Raw genomic sequence first — 16,627 nt, 5'->3', positions numbered from 1 at the left:
CCCCTCCTCCTTCCTTCCCTCCTTCCCTCCTCCCTTCCCTCCTTCCCTCCTCTTTCCTTCCCTCCCTCCCCCAGCAGATAGGTATTCGGCACCCCTGGGATGCCCCACACCGGGCCGGATTTGTGTACCGATGAACATTTCTAATCGTTCACTTTTGCCTGATCATCCGAGTCGGACATTTTAGCAGGGATGGGCGCCAGGGCCTGGTGCCGTGTCTCCAGTGTACGCTGGGGTGGAGCACCCCCCAGTGGGATGGGGCTCTTGCCCTCGGCCGTGTGGCGTGTGGTGGTGTCAGAATTCTAGAATACACGCAGCGGGTGGCCTTCTGCTTGGCCAGACCCCGCAGTGGTGGGGTGCGGTGTCTCCTGCGGCCTCAGCCAGGGGAGACTGCCTCGTAACGGGGGCTGAGTCGCGTGTGGTCGGTCGCTGGCACGTGTGTGAAGGTGCCGACACCTTCCAGGTGGTGGTTACCTGACCGGTCAGCCGGGGTTTGCGGGGCCGGGACGTCCGTCTCCAGCGGCGGCTTCTCATCGCTCTCAGGGCGGACCCAGGGCGCTCCCCGACCCGCCCCGGCCCTGCTGACCGCTCAGACCTGGTCTCAGCCCGCCCCGCCCCTGCCTCAGCCCCACGGGCTCCTGTGGGGTCTCCAGGGGTTGGGTGCTCCCCACCCGTTCAGGGCCGCTCGTGCCTGTCTGGCTTTTCACCTTTCAACTTTCAGGGGTCCTTGAGTGCTCTTCTCCAGCCACCAAACGGGCTGTTTTCTAGCCTTCGTTCTCTGATCCCTCTCCTCACCTCCCTGACCTCCCATGACCTCATATCTGGGGTGCATTCTTCTGTTTTTCTGTTTCTTCCCACTCGAATGCCAGCCCCACCCTGGAGCTTTGTCTGTGGTCAGCACGCAGCCCGGCACGCAGGAGGCGCTCAGGAAGGAAGTGGGGGGTGGGGGAGGACGTGCGTTGGGCTTGTTCATTTTGTGTGCAAACCGCAGATTTGCCCGCTGGTTTCCAGCGCTGCGGCCTTGACGGTGCTGGGGAGGCCGGGGTTGTGAATGTGCTGACGGCCCACGGGCCGAGAGCGGTGACACCCAGGACCCTGGTGCACCGATCCCCCCAGGCCAGGCGTGGGGAAGGTGCGGGGCTGGGGAGCTGGTGCCCCTGGCAGGCAGGGCCGGGGGAGGGGAGGCTCCGGCTTGGGGAACAGTGTGCACAGTCAGGGCCTCCGTGGGGTCTGAACAACGAGCTGCTTGTGTGCAGAGGTGAGTGAGCTCTCCGGGGGTGTATTTTTAGTGAGCCCTCCCCGAAGTTACTGCCGGCTCTTCTGAGCGTCCGAAGAGTGTTGATGCCCCTGGGGGGGAGGGTAAACCCCCTTCCTGAGTGTCCCCCCCACCCAGCGTCCCTCTGCTCCTTCCCAGGGTCCAGAGCCTTCAGCTGCACCACGAACTGTACCTCGCTCGCCTGGGCGCCAGCACAGACCTGAACGAGGGGCGAGCCCGCAGGCGGGCCTGGCAGCAGGGACTCAACCACCAGCTGCAGCAGGTGGCCCTACAGCTGCTCGTCAGCATCTTCAGGTAGTGGGACCCCTCCCATGTCTGTGGGGGGCGCCACCAGCTCTCCCTCCGTGCGGGAGGCGGCAGAATCAGGATCGGGCCCTGCCCCGGGGGCCCTACCGTGTGATCACACCCCGGCAGGGTCAGCAGGCCTGTTTTTTCCCGGGGACCGTGACCGCCCGTGCGGGATTGCGCTGGCTGAGGGCTCAGGGCCAGCCCAGGGTGGGGACACTTGGGTCACTGCAGGAACGAAGCCCACCCCCCGGGCACAGGCACTCAGGATCTGCTAGCTTTGTCCCCAGCCCTGCAGGAGCAGAGGCGTCCAGATGGACCCTCCACCCGGGAGGGGTTTAGGCCAGAGCCTGCTGCCTTGACTGTGCTCTCTGATTGTTATTTAATGGTTGTGTTCTTCAAATGCATATATTTCCATAAGACACAGAACTTATTAGGAAAAAATGGGACAGCGTATTGGAGACAGGTTGTGTTATCTCTGCTCAAAGCAGTGTAATTTGTGTGCACACAAATACATTATTTTCCTTTTGTTCTTTTATATTTTTTCTAGATTTTAAAAAAATTCTTTAAGTTTTTTGAGAGAGAAAGTACAAGTCAGGGAGGGGCAGAGACAGAGGGAGAGAGAATCCCAAGCAGGTTCCACTCTGTCGGCACAGAGCCCGATGTGGGGCTCGAACCCACAAACTGTGAGATTATGACCTGAGTTCAAGTGAGATGCTTAACCGACTGAGCCCCCCAGGAACCCCTCCTTTTGTTCTTTTAAAATGAAATATGTCATAGGGGCGCCTGGGTGGCGTAGTCGGTTAAGCGTCCGACTTCAGCCAGGTCATGATCTCGCGGTCCGTGAGTTCGAGCCCCGCGTCAGGCTCTGGGCTGATGGCTCAGAGCCTGGAGCCTGTTTCCGATTCTGTGTCTCCCTCTCTCTCTGCCCCTCCCCCGTTCATGCTCTGTCTCTCTCTGTCCCAAAAATAAATAAACGTTGAAAAAAAAAAAATTAAAATGAAATATGTCACGAGCAAGGTGTTTTGTTTTTGTTTTTTTTTTTTGACACTTTACAATCTTGATGGATTCATAAAACAGACAATATGGATACGGATGATGAGACTTTATTTCTCTTATGTGACTTTTCCCTCACCATGGAAGGAGAGCATTGAGTGTCCTACATACGGAATACGGCCTGTGAGAGCATCGATCCCACGTGTAGGCGGTTACTTTAGCTGGGGGAGGTCGTGGGCGTTCGTGCTCAGAGAGTCTGCCTGCCCTCCTTGGGCCTCCCCCTCAGGGTCCACGGCAGGTACCGGTGGCCGTGCCGTCTGCATAGGGAACGGGGGGCCCCAAGGGGGCGAGAACAGTGAGGGTCCCTCCGTGCAGAGAGAAGCCGTGCTGGAAGTAATGGACAGCTGGAGTAGCGGGCACACCCAAGCCCAGCCCTTCTGGGGGCCAGAACCCTCTTTCTACAGGACAGAGCTTGCACAGGATGCGTCTCTGGTCATTTTGCGTGTTGTGTAATAGGGATAACCTAAAAAAATTTTTTTTAATGTTTATTTTTGAGAGAGACACAGAGCGTGAGCGGGGGAGGGGCAGAGAGCGAGAGGAAGACCCAGAATCCGGATGGGTCTCCAGCCTCTGAGCTGTCAGCACAGAGCCAGATGTGGGGCTCGAACGCACAGACCTTGCGATCGTGACCTGAGCCGAAGTCGGACGCTTACGCGACTGAGCCACCCAGGCGCCCCAGTAGTGATGACTTTTTCGTGCATTTAGAAGCGTTTCCACGCTCAGACCCCCTTCTCTTTCTCAGGGAGGTGAAGAATCACTTAAATTATGAGCACAGAGTGTTTAACAGCGAGGAGTTTCTCAAAACCAGAGCTCCGGGGGACCAGCAGTTCTACAAGCAGGTAAGGAGCACGTGGGGCTTGGGGGCCTCTGTCCACTCAGCACAGTTTCACAATACGTTTTCTCAAAAGCGTCTGTGAGTATTTTATTGATAGTTTTTACAGGAAGCTTGCTTTACTGTGGTTTCCCTGTGGCCATCTCTTACTTTCTTAATCCGCTTTTTAGAGTGCAGTTTACCTGTCGTGAAATGCACCCCGTGTAAGTGTAGAGAGAGGGTGATAAATCCCGACGGACGCGTGTGCCTGGACACTGCTGCCTCGGTCTGGATCGAGACCTCTCCGTCACCCGACGGCTCCGATCCGAGGGGCCGCGGCAGCCGGGGTGGGGGGTGGGAGGCAGCACCGGGGTTTTCTGCCCACCTGTTAAGCTTTTGGGGGCGCCTTCGTTCTTGCCTATTACGCGGCGTCGTATTTGGGTCTTCGTTGTGGCCGGTGGCACAACTGGTGCTGGTCTTGGTGTTCTCCCACTTTCCAGGTGGGTGGGGGTGGCCTTCTCCCGGGGCTGGTGTCCCTCCCCGGCCAGGTGCTGGTGCCCCAGCCACAGAGGGGTCCACGCTCAGGCTGCTCCAGGCTCACAGGTCTCCCGTGGCCCTTCAGCTTCCGTGGTCTTCCTTTGCCTAATTCCATGTGCTTTGCCCTCCAGGGCGGGCCCCTGTGCAGGCTTCCAGAAGTCTCTGCAGAGCTGCCCCCCACTCCGGGCTCCGTAGGGATTCCCACCTGCCTCAGCCCTGAGCCCTAGGCAGGAAGCGAGGCTGCCTCTCTCAGCGGCTCACCGTCCAGCTGTGGCGGGAGGGGACGCCCGAGCCTGGTTCCCGAGCCTCGGCTCTTCTTGTGACCGAGGTCCACACGGTAGCCGTTCACGTCGGCCGGCTGGCGGCCTCTGCCTCTCTCTGGGCCCTGCCCGCGCCCTCCGTGTCTGCTCTGACGATTGCCGAACGCACTCGGTGCTCCCCCGTCCGCGGGGACCCCAGCTGTCAGCAGCCTCTGCACACCCTCCCCGGGGCACAGAGCCTGGCCTGAGGGGCCCACAGGACGCTGCCCACGCGAGGGGCGCCTGGGCAGTTCAGTCGGTGGAGCTTCTGACTCTTAATCTCGGTTCAGGTCCTGGTCCAGGATCGTGAGGTCGAGCCCCGCGTCGGGCTCCGCGGTGACAGCACGGAGCCTACTTGGGATTCTCAGGCTCTCTCTCTGTCTCTCTAAATAAATAAACTTTAAAAAAAAATTAAAAGAAAAAAGATGGTGCCCGCATGAGACTCCTTCGCGAAAGGCGCCACAGAGGAGCGCAGGGAGAAGCCAGGGACGCGTGTGGGGCCAGAGCAAAGCCGGGTCGCAGCTGTGACAGGGCGCCCGGGCCCAGCGCTCTGCCATCGCCTCCTCGCTCTGTCGGCTCCCAGAGGGTGGCAGGAGTCCCCGTGAGCCACACTGCCACCTCCCATCCCTCCACACGCCCGCTCCCTGCCGTCACTCTCTGGTGGGCTTTTTGCACGTGGGGTTTCCGGCACCTTCCCCACGGGCCTTTGGCTGCGGCCCTCCTATTGCTGGGCCGGAATGGCAGTGGCCGATGGGCCTGAGCCTCGTCACCTGCGGGCCGGTCACCCACAGCAGGGGGCACGGTGGGGACAGGGACTGGCTGCTGGAGGGTCACCTTCTCCGGTGAGAGACCAGCAGCCGGGTGGTGGGAGCCACGGGCCGGTGCCAGACGGTGCACTTGCTGTCGGGAGGGGGCCCCGGTCCCCAGAGACCTGGAATCGACGGCCAGAGGACGCTGGCTCTTGCTGTCGTGAGAGGAAGATGGTCGGGTTTTTGAACTTTTGGTGATCTTTCAAACATAAAGAGTGGCGATCCTTTCAGGCAGCCCGGGGGGGATCTGGAGGGTGAGCCTTGCAGGTGGGGACAAGTGAAGAAAGCTACCCGCTCAGGAGCTTGTGTCCAGGGAGCCAGGGTGGGGGGGTGGGGAGGTGGGTCGGCGGCACAGCGGGGGCCGCGATCGCGGTGCTGACTGGCCCCCTGTGGTCTGTTTCAGGTTCTGGATACCTACATGTTTCACTCTTTCCTTAAAGCCCGGCTCAGCAGAAGGATGGACGCCTTCGCTCAGATGGACCTCGACACGCAGTCGGACGAGGACAGGTGCGGTCTCTGGTGTGGGTGCACGACTCTGGGCACCCGGATGCCCCAGCAGCGTGCAGTTACTTGGGTGGATGAACAATAAATTCGGCCGGAAAATCTCACACTTTAGAAACTTACGTAGGGCACGTCCCCATGAGCTTCTGTTTGGGGGGGGGGGTACGCCGAGCGCAGCTGATGCGCGTGTGCACCTCGGGGTCCGCGTCGCCGCCGCCCCACGCTGTTCCTGGCCCCCCGCAGACACCGCGTGTGTTGTGTCTCTCTGGGGGTCCCGTCCGCCCCCCCCCTGCCTCTCACTGCACTGGGGAGACTCAGACGCTGCCACCGCTTCCCACGTGCGTGCGGGAATACCGGGCCGGGGCCGCGCTCGCGCCGCAGATGTGCGGGCGTGGAGACCCACTCTTCGGACGCGCTCGTGTCCGTAAGGCGTGGTTGCTTTTTCCAACCGCAGGTTAAGCGGGATGCTGCCGAGTCCCCGAAGACCGACCATCGAGAAGATGGCCTCCCGAAACTCGTCGTCCGTGCACGTCACTCACCGGCGCATGGTGGTCAGCATGCCCAACCTGCGGGACATCGCGGTGCCCGAGCTGCCTGCCCGGAACTCGTCGCTCCGGAAGATGGACTCCGAGGGCTCCAGGAGCAGCAGCACAGGTGGTGACCCGGCCCGCGCGCAGTCACGTGTCCCCCGTCCCTGGGGCCGACGGTGTGAACCGACCCGTGTGGTGATGAGTCCCCTGTCCCCGGGGCCCATGTGGCAGGTCTGTGCACACAGCTGGAGCCTGTCCCCGTGGCAGGGGATGGGTTTTGTGGGTGGGTTTTTTTTTTTTTTTTTTTTTTTTTTTTTTTTAGCAGTTTACTTGTTTGAAATATTTGTTTTGCAAACCGCACTCATTCTGGAAGATGGTTTCTTGCCTGTATTTTCCACTTCCCAGTTGCACTGCTGTCATGGCAGTTCCACACGGTTGGGGGACTTCCACGTACGTGCTCGCCTGCGTGTCTGTGCGCGTACACGCGTGTGCGTACAGAATACACGTTTACACATACGCACGCCTGACAGTCACGACTTTTGGGCCCCGGTGAGCGCCACGCCCCCTCTAGATCCGGGGGACGTGAGGGACCCGGCCCCCCACCCCCGTGGCGCGGGGCTCCTGGGAAAACAGATGAACGCGTAACATTGGGGCGCATGCTGTCACGGCACGAAGGGAGCAGCGTTGGGGACGGGAAGGGGGCCCGGGTGCGGAAGCCACGTTCCAGCAGAGACGGGAGTGGCTGGCGAGGCCGGGCCACCCCGGTGACGTGTTCCGGGAGGAGGGACAGCAAGAGCCCGTCGGTGCCGAGAGAGGCCGTGGCTCCGTCTCTGAGGCAGGCCGTGCACGGCCCCTGGCGTCAGCTGGGCTTTCGGCGGTGTGTAAACTGCCATAGGCCACGCGTGCGAGCCCGTGTCTTACTCCGTGTAAGGAGGTGCCACGTACGCCTCGGTTCTTCGTGCTCAGGGCCGCTCTCCACGCGGTTCCGGGAGAGGCTGGGTGAGGCCAGGCGCCGTGAGCCGCGGGGGCCCTGCCGGCCCCTCCCGATGCGTGTGCCGTACGCCCAGCTGGCGTCGGGGGGCGGGGGCGTGTGTTTAAGCGGAAAGTCCTCAGTGACAGCGAAGCATTCCGGAGGCCCCTGCTGGTCTGAGTCCCCTCGCGGCGGCTTCCTGGCTGTGCAAGCGCAGGCAGGGTACGTCACCCCTCTGGGCCCGTGGTTCCTCCTGCGGAAAACCCGGTGACGCTTCTCACCCCTGGCCGTGCTCCCTCCGCTGCGGGAAGGCGTTCTGGCCTCTGAACCTTCACCTGGAGCCCCCCTACCCTTCCTGGCTCCTCCCCATCCTGCAGGCTTTGTGGCCGAGACCCCACCTCCCCGGGGTGAGCGGCCTCCCTGCGGGACTGGCCTTGCCGTGGCCCCGGTGCCACCTGTGAGGCCCTTAGGTGACATCCGGTGAAGCAACTGGTGTGAGACACAGCTGGATTAGGCTTGGCTCTGGCGTTCAGCAGCTGTGTACCTGGAACAAGGGGGGCCTCAGCTTACACGTCTGTAAGACGGGGGCGAGGACGGTGGCCATCGCACAGAGTTGCCACCGAGGCAAAGGAAACAGTTGCACGGGGCCTAGTGCTGCCTGGCTGTGCGTCTTGGCTCAGGTTGTCAGTCGGGCCCTCCGATAAAGACTGTCTACCAAAGCTTTGACTTAGCGCTGAAGTCTCAGCGGATGAAAGTGTTCCATGTTCCCAGGGTGCTGTGGATGCAGAGTGGGAGCCCCTCGTTCGGCTCGGGGGTACGTGGAGCTTTCTGGAAGAGGCACGAGGGTTCTTGCTTTACGTTGTACCCGAGGCCCAGGAACGACCTGGACAGGATGGCAGGGACACAACTGTTTCGGGCTCTGCTGACGACCTGCTCCTTCTCTCTTCGCTCTAGTTCCGAGTGTGACCCCCAAGGCGACGTGTTCCTTCAAGGTCCCGGAGATCCACTTCCCGCTGGTGAGCCAGTGCGTTCAGGCCTACTACTCCGACTGCGTGGGCCTGCTGAGCAAGGCCATGAGCCTGCTGGCCCCCGACAACTCCGTGCTGCTGGCCAGGTACTTCTATCTCCGGGGGGCCGTCCACCTGATGCAGGGGCAGCTGCTGGACGCCCTCTTGGATTTCCAGAGTCTGTACAAGACAGACATAAGGATCTTCCCGGCCGATCTCGTCCGGAGGACGGTGGAGTCCATGTCGGGCCCCGAGCGCGCCCAGGCCGAGCGGGTGCCCGAGCTGCGACGCCTCATCAGCGAGGTCGTGGACAAGCCCGGGGAGGCCCCCAAGCCCGACGACCGCGTGAAAAACTTCGAGCTGCCGAAGAAGCACATGCAGCTGGACGACTTCGTGAAGAGGGTCCAGGAGTCGGGCATCGTGAAGGACACCAACATCATAAACCGATTGTTCGAGGCGTTGACTGTAGGTAAGAGGACGGCCGCGGCCTGGATTTAAACACGCCAGGACGGTCCGCTAACAGTGCTGTGACCCCGTGGGGTGAGGCCTCTTCCCCATCTGGGCACCTACAGGACCAGGAGGGGCTGGCCTGTCCCTGATCTTTGGGGGTAGGGCAGTGTGACTGGAGAGCCGGCCGCCCCCGCAGGGTCCCCCCGTCCCGGGGAACCGCTCACCGTGTGCGATTCTCCCGTCAGTGGGAACCCTGCACGCACGCCCGGTGGCGCAGATGGCGTGGCATCGTCCCCCCTTCCGGGAACGCTGCCTTGTCCACGCTGACCGCAGCTGTCCGTTCTGTCTTTCCCTCCTTAGAGGGACCTGTCCCCAGCGGGAGCTTTCCTGTCTGACCACGTTCTTGCGTGTTTACTGGGAACACACGTGTCTGAAAGCGGGACCTGGGCTTTGTGTGGTTTTCAAGGACGGGTGACTTGTGTCCTGCTGTGTCAGTCTGCAGTCACTCTGCTCCTCCACAGCGTGTTTCCAGAACTTTCCAGAACTTTCCTGTGTTGGCGTGCGCGTGTTACTTGAGCGCCCGGCGGCCGTGTCGCAGGAATAGAGCGCGGGGCCCTTGTCTGCTTGGCCGTCGGGTGGCATCCTGTCGTTTTACTTTTCCAAATACGGACATGGTGAGCGTCACCGTGCCTGGTTCCTGATGTGGCTGTGGACGGGTCTCCCCAGGGTGTGTGGAGAAGCCCAGGCCGCACCCCCCGAGACCCCCACCGCCCACCTCCTGGGCAGCACCGGGGTCAGACTCGGATGTTCTGCCGGCTGGAGGAGCGTTCGCTAGGGAGCCATCCCGGTGCCTTCTTTCTCCGTCTCTGTTTCCGTACCAGGCTCTCCTTCTTCCCTCACAGTGTGGGAGCACCTCGGGCCCCCGCCCCCCACGCAGGCCCGGCAGCTTCTCCTCCTGGTCTCGTGGGGGGGCCTCCGCGGGCAGGCACGTTGGAGCCATCTCGCTGGGCACGCGGGAGACACCTGCGGGGTGACCGTGCCAGGGGTGGGGGGCGGTGAGCTGTGACCGGGGGAGACAGGTCCTCGCGGAGAGCCCTGGGCAGCAGTGCTCGGGGGCCCCCGTGACTCAGCGCCTCCCCAGGGACACCCTGCCCCTTCCCTTTGCGGGGCCTTCACGAGAACGCCAGGGCCAGCCTGGTCAGCTGCCAGGCCTGAACACAGGGGCGCGCGGCCACTGGGGGCTCTTTCTCTCGGGGAGCGAGGCGTCCAGAGCGCCCGGCGGCTCCTCGACGTCACCGTGCAGCACCTGCACGTGGCCTTGTTGCTTCACGGCACGTGACAGCAATGGCCTGGGCAGCACTGTTCTCCTGGCGGGAGGAAGAGGGTCCATCTCCCCAGCTGTCACCGCCTCTGGCCAGCAGCATGTCCCTGCACGTAGCCATCTGGGAAGCATGGTTTGGTGGCTGGACGCGTGGAGAGCGTCTGGTGTTCCCAGACTTATGCTGCAGGGATACGGAGGACGGCTGGGGGGGGGGGGTGTCAGCAGATGTGGGCCACGCCGATGGGGGGTGTCGGTGGCCCTGTTGTCACCTTGGTTCCGTTCACGTGGCGAAACAGCCCATTTAACCGTCCTGGTTCTGGGATGTGTGAGGGACTGTGGGGCAGCACTAAGTGTGTGTTTTTGCTTAACGACCCATGCGTTAGAAAAGCTTATTGGGGCGCCTGGGTGGCTCAGTCGGTTAAGCGTCCGACTTCGGCTCAGGTCATGATCTCGCAGTCTGTGAGTTCAAGCCCCGCGTCGGGCTCTGGGCTGATGGCTCAGAGCCTGGAGCCTGCTTCCGATTCTGTGTCTCCCTCACTCTCTGCCCCTCCCCTGCTCATGCTCTGTCTCTCTCTCTCTCTGTCAAAAATAAATGTTAGGGGAGCATGGGTGGCTCAGTCGGTTAAGCGTCCGCTTCAGCTCAGGTCACGATCTCGCGGTCCATGAGTTCAAGCCCCGTGTCGGGCTCTGGGCTGATGGCTCAGAGCCTGGAGCCTGCTTCCGATTCTGTGTCTCCCTCTCTCTCTCTGCCCCTCTCCCATTCATGCTCTGTCTCTCTCTGTCTCAAAAATAAATAAACGTTAAAAAATGAATAAATAAATAAATAAACGTTAAAAAAAAAAAGAAAAGCTTTATTAAGTCCGAGCTGGATGTTGCTGTCTTGGAATGAACTCCTGCAGTGTAACGATACATCTGAGACTTTGTAGGTTATTGTCACTATTTTATCATTCGACTGTAGACGGTTCCAGTGTGGTGTTCATACTGCAAGACCAGTAACTTCCACACCGCAGCAGCTGCTCCCGAGGGGCCCGGGGCAGGGAGGCTGATGTGTGCCGCCTTCAGCTCGGCTGTGCGGGAGCTTGGGCTCCGGCGGCCGCCTCCACCGGGAGATGCGTGTGGGTGAGGGCACAGGAGTGAGCAGTAGGCACTTCTGCGCGGAACTGGAGACAGAGAACGCGTGATCTGTTGCGTGGGCGTGTGCAGTAGCCACGGGAGCTCGTGGCGGCCGGGGTGTGCATGGTGGGTGTGCGTGGAGTTCACAGATGTGCGCGGCAGCCAGGGTGTGAGCGTCCAGTGGTGCCACGGCCCTGGAGGGCGTGGTGTCCAAGGAGAGTTGGAGCCGCCTGGGCTCTCCGCCCTCCGGCGGTCGGGGTTCTGGAGTCTGTCGTGGAGCCCTGGCGCCACGTCTGTCCGCGAGAGGAAGCCGTTCCGGGTTCTGGTGACGTGCACTTTGCGCCGCGTGGCCCAGCGACTCGGCTGGGGCCCGGACAGCAGGAGGATGTGTCCTGAGTGATGGAAGGAAGAGGGCCCTTGGCCCCAGGCTCCCGAGGTTCAGGAGTCTTTCGTAAAGTAATGGGTTCCTTGCTCAGCTGCTTGCACTCAATGTTTTCTGACGTGCAGTGAGAACAGCAAATGTGTCTGATGACGGTGCTCAGAAGCAGCGGGCAGTGTACACCCATGTGTCCCAGAGGCGGCCGCACTGAGCCTGCGGCGGAAGCAGGACCGTGGCAGTTTTGCGCGGTCGGCAGCCACAGCCCAGGCAGAGACCTCCAGCCCCCGGCCGCCTGGGGACACGTGGGTACCTTGTGGTTCATTTGCTTCAGTGATGTCTTTTTTGAAAATTACACGAGCACGTACAGATTCCTGCTGTCTTATTGTCTGGATCCAGTGGCTATAAGATTTTGAACACATACGTGAGTGGTACCAACCCTCGTGGGCCAATCGGAAAATAGCGATGAGCAAAGGGAAGAACAGTCAGCCCGGGCAGAGCCCTGCCTCCCGGCGGCGTTGGTCTCCTGAATATTCCGGCACCCGCACCTCGCGGAGGTGTGAGGGTCTGACGTTCCGGGTCTCGGTTCCGGTGACATCAGCAGTTCCCACTGTGTGCCGGGGCCTGGACCGCCCCTCCCCCGCCCCGTCCACCGTGATCTCAGATTCCCCGGGGACCGTCACCCTGACGCTGTCACGGAGATGGAGAGGGACGTGGTTATGCAGGGGCTCTCGTGCTTGCCCACATCTTTTGTCCACTTCAGATGGGCCCCCGGCGGGGCCGGCCAGGGAGGACACGTCCCCTGCGCTCCCGAGTGGGGCATCGGCAGGAGGCACGGCGGCCAACACACAAGGCCGGGTGGTGTCGGCCTGGCCACGGGCCCCGGCCCCACGCTGGCCTCTGCCAGCGAGGGCTCTCCTCCCATGCCTCAGTTTCCCGATTTGTGAACGGCCTGAGACCAGTGCCTGCCTCCCGAGGTGGCCAGAAGGATAAAACGGGAGGTGGGACATGGCAAGTGCCGTTAAGCGCGGCCCCGCCGTGGGGGGATGGGCGTGCGTCCCGGCAGCTGCCCGGCCAAATGACTGCCTTCTCGGGGACGGGAGCGCGTGAGACGTTTCAGCCGGGTCTTGAAGCACGCGTAGGAGTTTTCTGTTCCGAGCACCCTGGAGCAGCGTGTGCAGACAGGGCCCGTTTGGGGAAATAGGCGGCTATGACTGGAACGTGGGGGCGGGAAGGGGAGGAGGGGCCCAAGCCCGGAGGAACTTGGGGCCTGGCGTAGGCGAGGAACGCCGGAGTGTTTGAACAGGAGACTCGGAGCTGCTCCTCGCGCCGTAGGGCGTGCTGGGCGCCCAGGGAAGCAGGCCGTGAGGCCCGGGGGCAGCTCGTGCTTCTGCAGGGCGCGAGGGCAGAGGCGAACGTGCAGGTCCAGGATGCGGCGCCGGGGCCGAACCCAGCGGGGCAGGAACAGCCCCAGGAACACCTCAGGATGAGAACAGACCCGGCCTCTTAGCAGCCGGGGTGCAGTGGGGGTGGGGGGCCCCATTTCCACCCTGCAGAGAAGCAAGCACCCTCCTTTGACAGCTTAGAGTCACAGCACCAGCCCCCGGAGCTGGGCTCCAGACTCGGGTCTCTCTCTGCCTCCGGAGCCCGCGAACGGTGGACATTTAGAAAGGTTACTACGTCACTTGAGTTCATCTTGGTTACGAATCATCAAATGTATTTGCTCACGTGACTGAGGTGGGGCTGGCTTCAGGCCAGGCTCGATCCTGTGGCGTGGGCGCATCACCAAGGACCCGGTCTCTTTGTGTTCGTTTCATCTGAGGACCGGCTCCCCCAGGCCCCGGGATAGCTGCCGCCAGTTCTAGTGGTGACCCGGGGCTTTGCCACCGGAAGAAGGGTGTCCTGAGAGTTGCTGTGACCACCTGGCAGGCCCCATCCCTGGGCTGGGGGGCTGGAGAGGGCGATGGGCCGCCTTAGCAAGGGCGCTGGGGCTCGGAGACCTACGTGCCAGTGCCACCTGCTGCCCGGTGTGGGTAGTGCATGGCTTCTTTTTTTTTTAAAACATTTTTTTTTTTAATTTTTTTTTTTTTCTTTTTTTCAACGTTTTATTTATTTTTGGGACAGAGAGAGAAACAGAGCATGAACGGGGGAGGGGCAGAGAGAGAGAGGGAGACACAGAATCGGAAACAGGCTCCAGGCTCCGAGCCATCAGCCCAGAGCCCGACGCGGGGCTCGAACTCAGGGACCGCGAGATCATGACCTGGCTGAAGTCGGACGCTTAACCGACTGCGCCACCCAGGCGCCCCATAGTAGTGCATGGCTTCTTAAGGGGAAGTCAAAGTCCTCGCCGCACTCGCCTTCGCGGAGTGGCCCTGAGATCTCTTTTCTTTACCAAACAAAGGACACCAGAAACAGATTGACCCGGAAACATTCAAAGATTTCTACAACTGCTGGAAGGAGGCCGAGGCGGAGGCCCAGGAGGTCAGTCTGCCTTCGTCGGTGATGGAACACCTGGATAAGAACGAGTGTGTCTACAAGCTGTCGAGCTCGGTCAAGACAAATCGCGGCGTGGGCAAGATCGCCATGACCCAGAAGCGCCTGTTCCTCCTAACCGAAGGAAGGCCGGGCTACGTGGAGATCTCCACCTTCAGGGACATAGAGGTGAGAGCGCGGCCCGCCAGCCCCTGCTGTTTGCTAGCTGTGAGAGCTCCTTGGTCGTAAAGGTGGTCACCTCCCCCACGGGGACGCTCAGTGGTGCTCATCTGACGTCTCACGTGTATTTTCAAGAGGCTCGTGACACGTGTTGATCCTGCTCCCGAACCGTCCCGCGCCAGGAGAGGCAGCCGTGGTGGGTGCTGGCCATGGGCCCCGCCTCTGTCCTCCAGCTGCCACCTGCCTCCCGGAATGGCAGGGAATGAGAAGCTCGTAAGGAGGCAGAACGGACCATGTGTGAACGTGCAGACGAGTCCCTTCGTGTGCACGTGTAATGTGCTGACAGGTCACGCCTGTGGCTCGCGAGCTCTCAGACGCCAGCCTCCAGTCACCTCAGGGCCTCCCCGCTCCGCTCCTGCCCTGTCCCAGCTCTGCCCCCCTCCCCGCCCCCAGGCCGACCTTCAGCTGGCAGGCGCCCTCAGCCCTGAGCGCAGGGACAGGACAGCAGGGACCTTCCGGCCGCTGCTCTGTAATGTCCGCTCCGCCGGCTCCCCTCCCTGACCCCAGCGTTCCTGGGAGGGGACATCTCACTGACCAGCCTCTTCTTTTTTCTGCCTCCTTAGGAAGTCAGAAGTACCACAGTAGCCTTTCTGCTTCTGCGAATACCCACTTTGAAGATTAAGACAGCATCCAAGAAAGAAGTCTTTGAAGCTAATCTTAAGACGGAGTGTGACGTGTGGCACTTGATGGTGAAGGAGATGTGGGCCGGGAAGAAGCTGGCCGATGACCACAAGGTCCGGGGATGGGTCACCTGCTCCGCGCACGGCGGTGTTAACGCCCAGGGGCTCAGGCACGGTCCCAGGAGCACTGGTTGGGTCGGATGCTGTGGTTCGCGTGACCCGGCGACTGGCCAGTGTGGAAGGGCCGCCGTGGAGGGGCCGGGGCTGGACATAGGTCCGAGTTGGGTCTTCCGGGCACGCCTTGCTCCTGATGACCCCCCCCCTCCCCCTGCCGCTTCTCAGGACTAGGGTCTTGGCAGGGGGCACGTGGAACCCCCCCCCCCGCCCCCCTCCCCAACCCCCGCAGACTTAGCTTTACAGCCCAGGGAGTTTTGTGTTTTCACTTACTTTGGGCCAGATTGGTAGCTTTGCTCACACCGAGGTAGGACTTCAGGGTCACGAAGAACAGCACAGAAAGAGGCACAGACAGAAGACACACGGGGACAAGAGGTCTGTGCTGTGTAGATGGCAGGAAAGGATAGGAAAACCACAACGCAGCGGGCAGAGACGAACGGGGCAGTGGAGGGGCCGCAGGGGGCGGCACAGCCCACGATCATCACGGGGACTGCGGGCGCCCCCCCCAGAGCAGACCGTCCATGAGGGGGGCGCTGCCCTCTGTGAGAGAAGCTCCCAGGCACCGGGGGGGTGGGGGGCCGAGACCGTGAACACGGAGGGAGTCTTTCCGTCTGCGGCAGGAAGGAGGGCCAGGTCCGTTCCGAGGTTGTAACGCTCTGACTTTCGGACCAGCCGTCTGATTTTATGCCCACTGGTTTATTTGGCACAGACCAGTACAAACTGGAGCCCGTGGGCCATGGCTGTGTCTCTGTGAGGAAGGTTTTATGGGCGCATGTCCACACCCACTCGTTTACGACAGCCTGTGGCTGCTTTCCAGCTGCAGCACCGAGCCAAGTGGTTGTGACAGAGGCTGGAAGGCCCACGGCGGCCGGGCCCTTCACGGCAGGCGATTGCCGGCCCCCGGGGTAAACGAGCAGTGTCTGTCGCAACTGAGAGGCAGAAAGGGGTGCGACATCAGACCCGAATCCGAACTGTTCCTGTCGCCTTGAAACAACAACGCGTCTTCAGAAGTGTCGTCTTGTGTAACGTCACAAAGTCAGTGATTTCCGTGACCGTTGACGTGAGCGTGTTTCTCTGCAGGACCCTCAGTACATCCAGCAGGCGCTGACCCACGTCTTGCTGATGGACGCCGTTGTTGGCACGCTGCAGTCACCTGGTGCCATTTACGCTGCCTCCAAGTTATCTTACTTCGATAAGATGAGGAACGAAAGTAAGACAAGCGCGCGTCCGACGGGGTCCTGGGGTCCTGGGGTCCTGAACGTGCCTTGAGTAGTGTTACCTGCTTGACATTAGGGCCGATCCCTAATTTCTCACCCTGTCCTCTCAAGCAACTTGTGAGTTAACTTCTGAGCACCACACGTTCTCCTGCTTTCCCGCTGTCGCTTAACAGCTCACCCGGGAGCTCCTTGCCTAGCGGGACCCACGGAGGCTCTTCCCAGTTTGCTCCCTGAGCGGGGTTCCACTGGACACCGGGTGGGGATTGCCACGGTTCTTAGTTGCACCGGCCAGGTGAGTGGGGTGGAGCGGAGCAGGAGGCCCTCGAGTGGCTCCTGGGGCTGGCGGAATCCTCTGTGGTCGGGGACACGCCTCCGGGGAGCCGTAGGCACCCCAGCGCATGGTCCCTTTTGCTGACCGGTGCCCGGAGGCCCCCAGGAGTACAGATCTGCTCCCACAAGCCCCCCTGATTTGGTGAGTTTCTCCAGGTAGGAAGTCTCTGATCACCTGTATGTAGGTGTGAATCTGGCTCTCACTTTCTGGAAGCCATTCAGGGTGTGGTGGTGGA

General features: G+C 61.4%; 1 protein-coding gene across 5 annotated transcripts in view; it reads left to right on the top strand.

Annotated features, from left to right (window-relative positions):
• Positions 1-16,627, top strand: part of DENND3 (DENN domain containing 3) — a 52,033-nt gene that overhangs the window by 18,953 nt on the left and 16,453 nt on the right. For all 5 annotated transcript variants that reach the window (XR_006706142.1, XR_006706141.1, XM_045453519.1 and 2 more), the window contains exons 9-16: positions 1,412-1,567; positions 3,357-3,453; positions 5,474-5,577; positions 6,026-6,225; positions 8,026-8,547; positions 13,740-13,999; positions 14,614-14,784; positions 15,925-16,054. Coding sequence is in view for 3 of the 5 variants with exons in the window: in XM_045453519.1 (XP_045309475.1) it covers positions 1,412-1,567; positions 3,357-3,453; positions 5,474-5,577; positions 6,026-6,225; positions 8,026-8,547; positions 13,740-13,999; positions 14,614-14,784; positions 15,925-16,054 (1,640 nt within the window). In the remaining 2 variants the exon portion in view is untranslated. The remainder of the gene's footprint in view (positions 1-1,411; positions 1,568-3,356; positions 3,454-5,473; positions 5,578-6,025; positions 6,226-8,025; positions 8,548-13,739; positions 14,000-14,613; positions 14,785-15,924; positions 16,055-16,627) is intronic.

This window comes from Leopardus geoffroyi, chromosome C3, assembly GCF_018350155.1.
Source record: "Leopardus geoffroyi isolate Oge1 chromosome C3, O.geoffroyi_Oge1_pat1.0, whole genome shotgun sequence".
Lineage (NCBI taxonomy): Eukaryota > Metazoa > Chordata > Mammalia > Carnivora > Felidae > Leopardus > Leopardus geoffroyi.
Note: the sequence above shows the minus strand (reverse complement) of the source record. Positions and strands in the feature narration are given on the sequence as shown.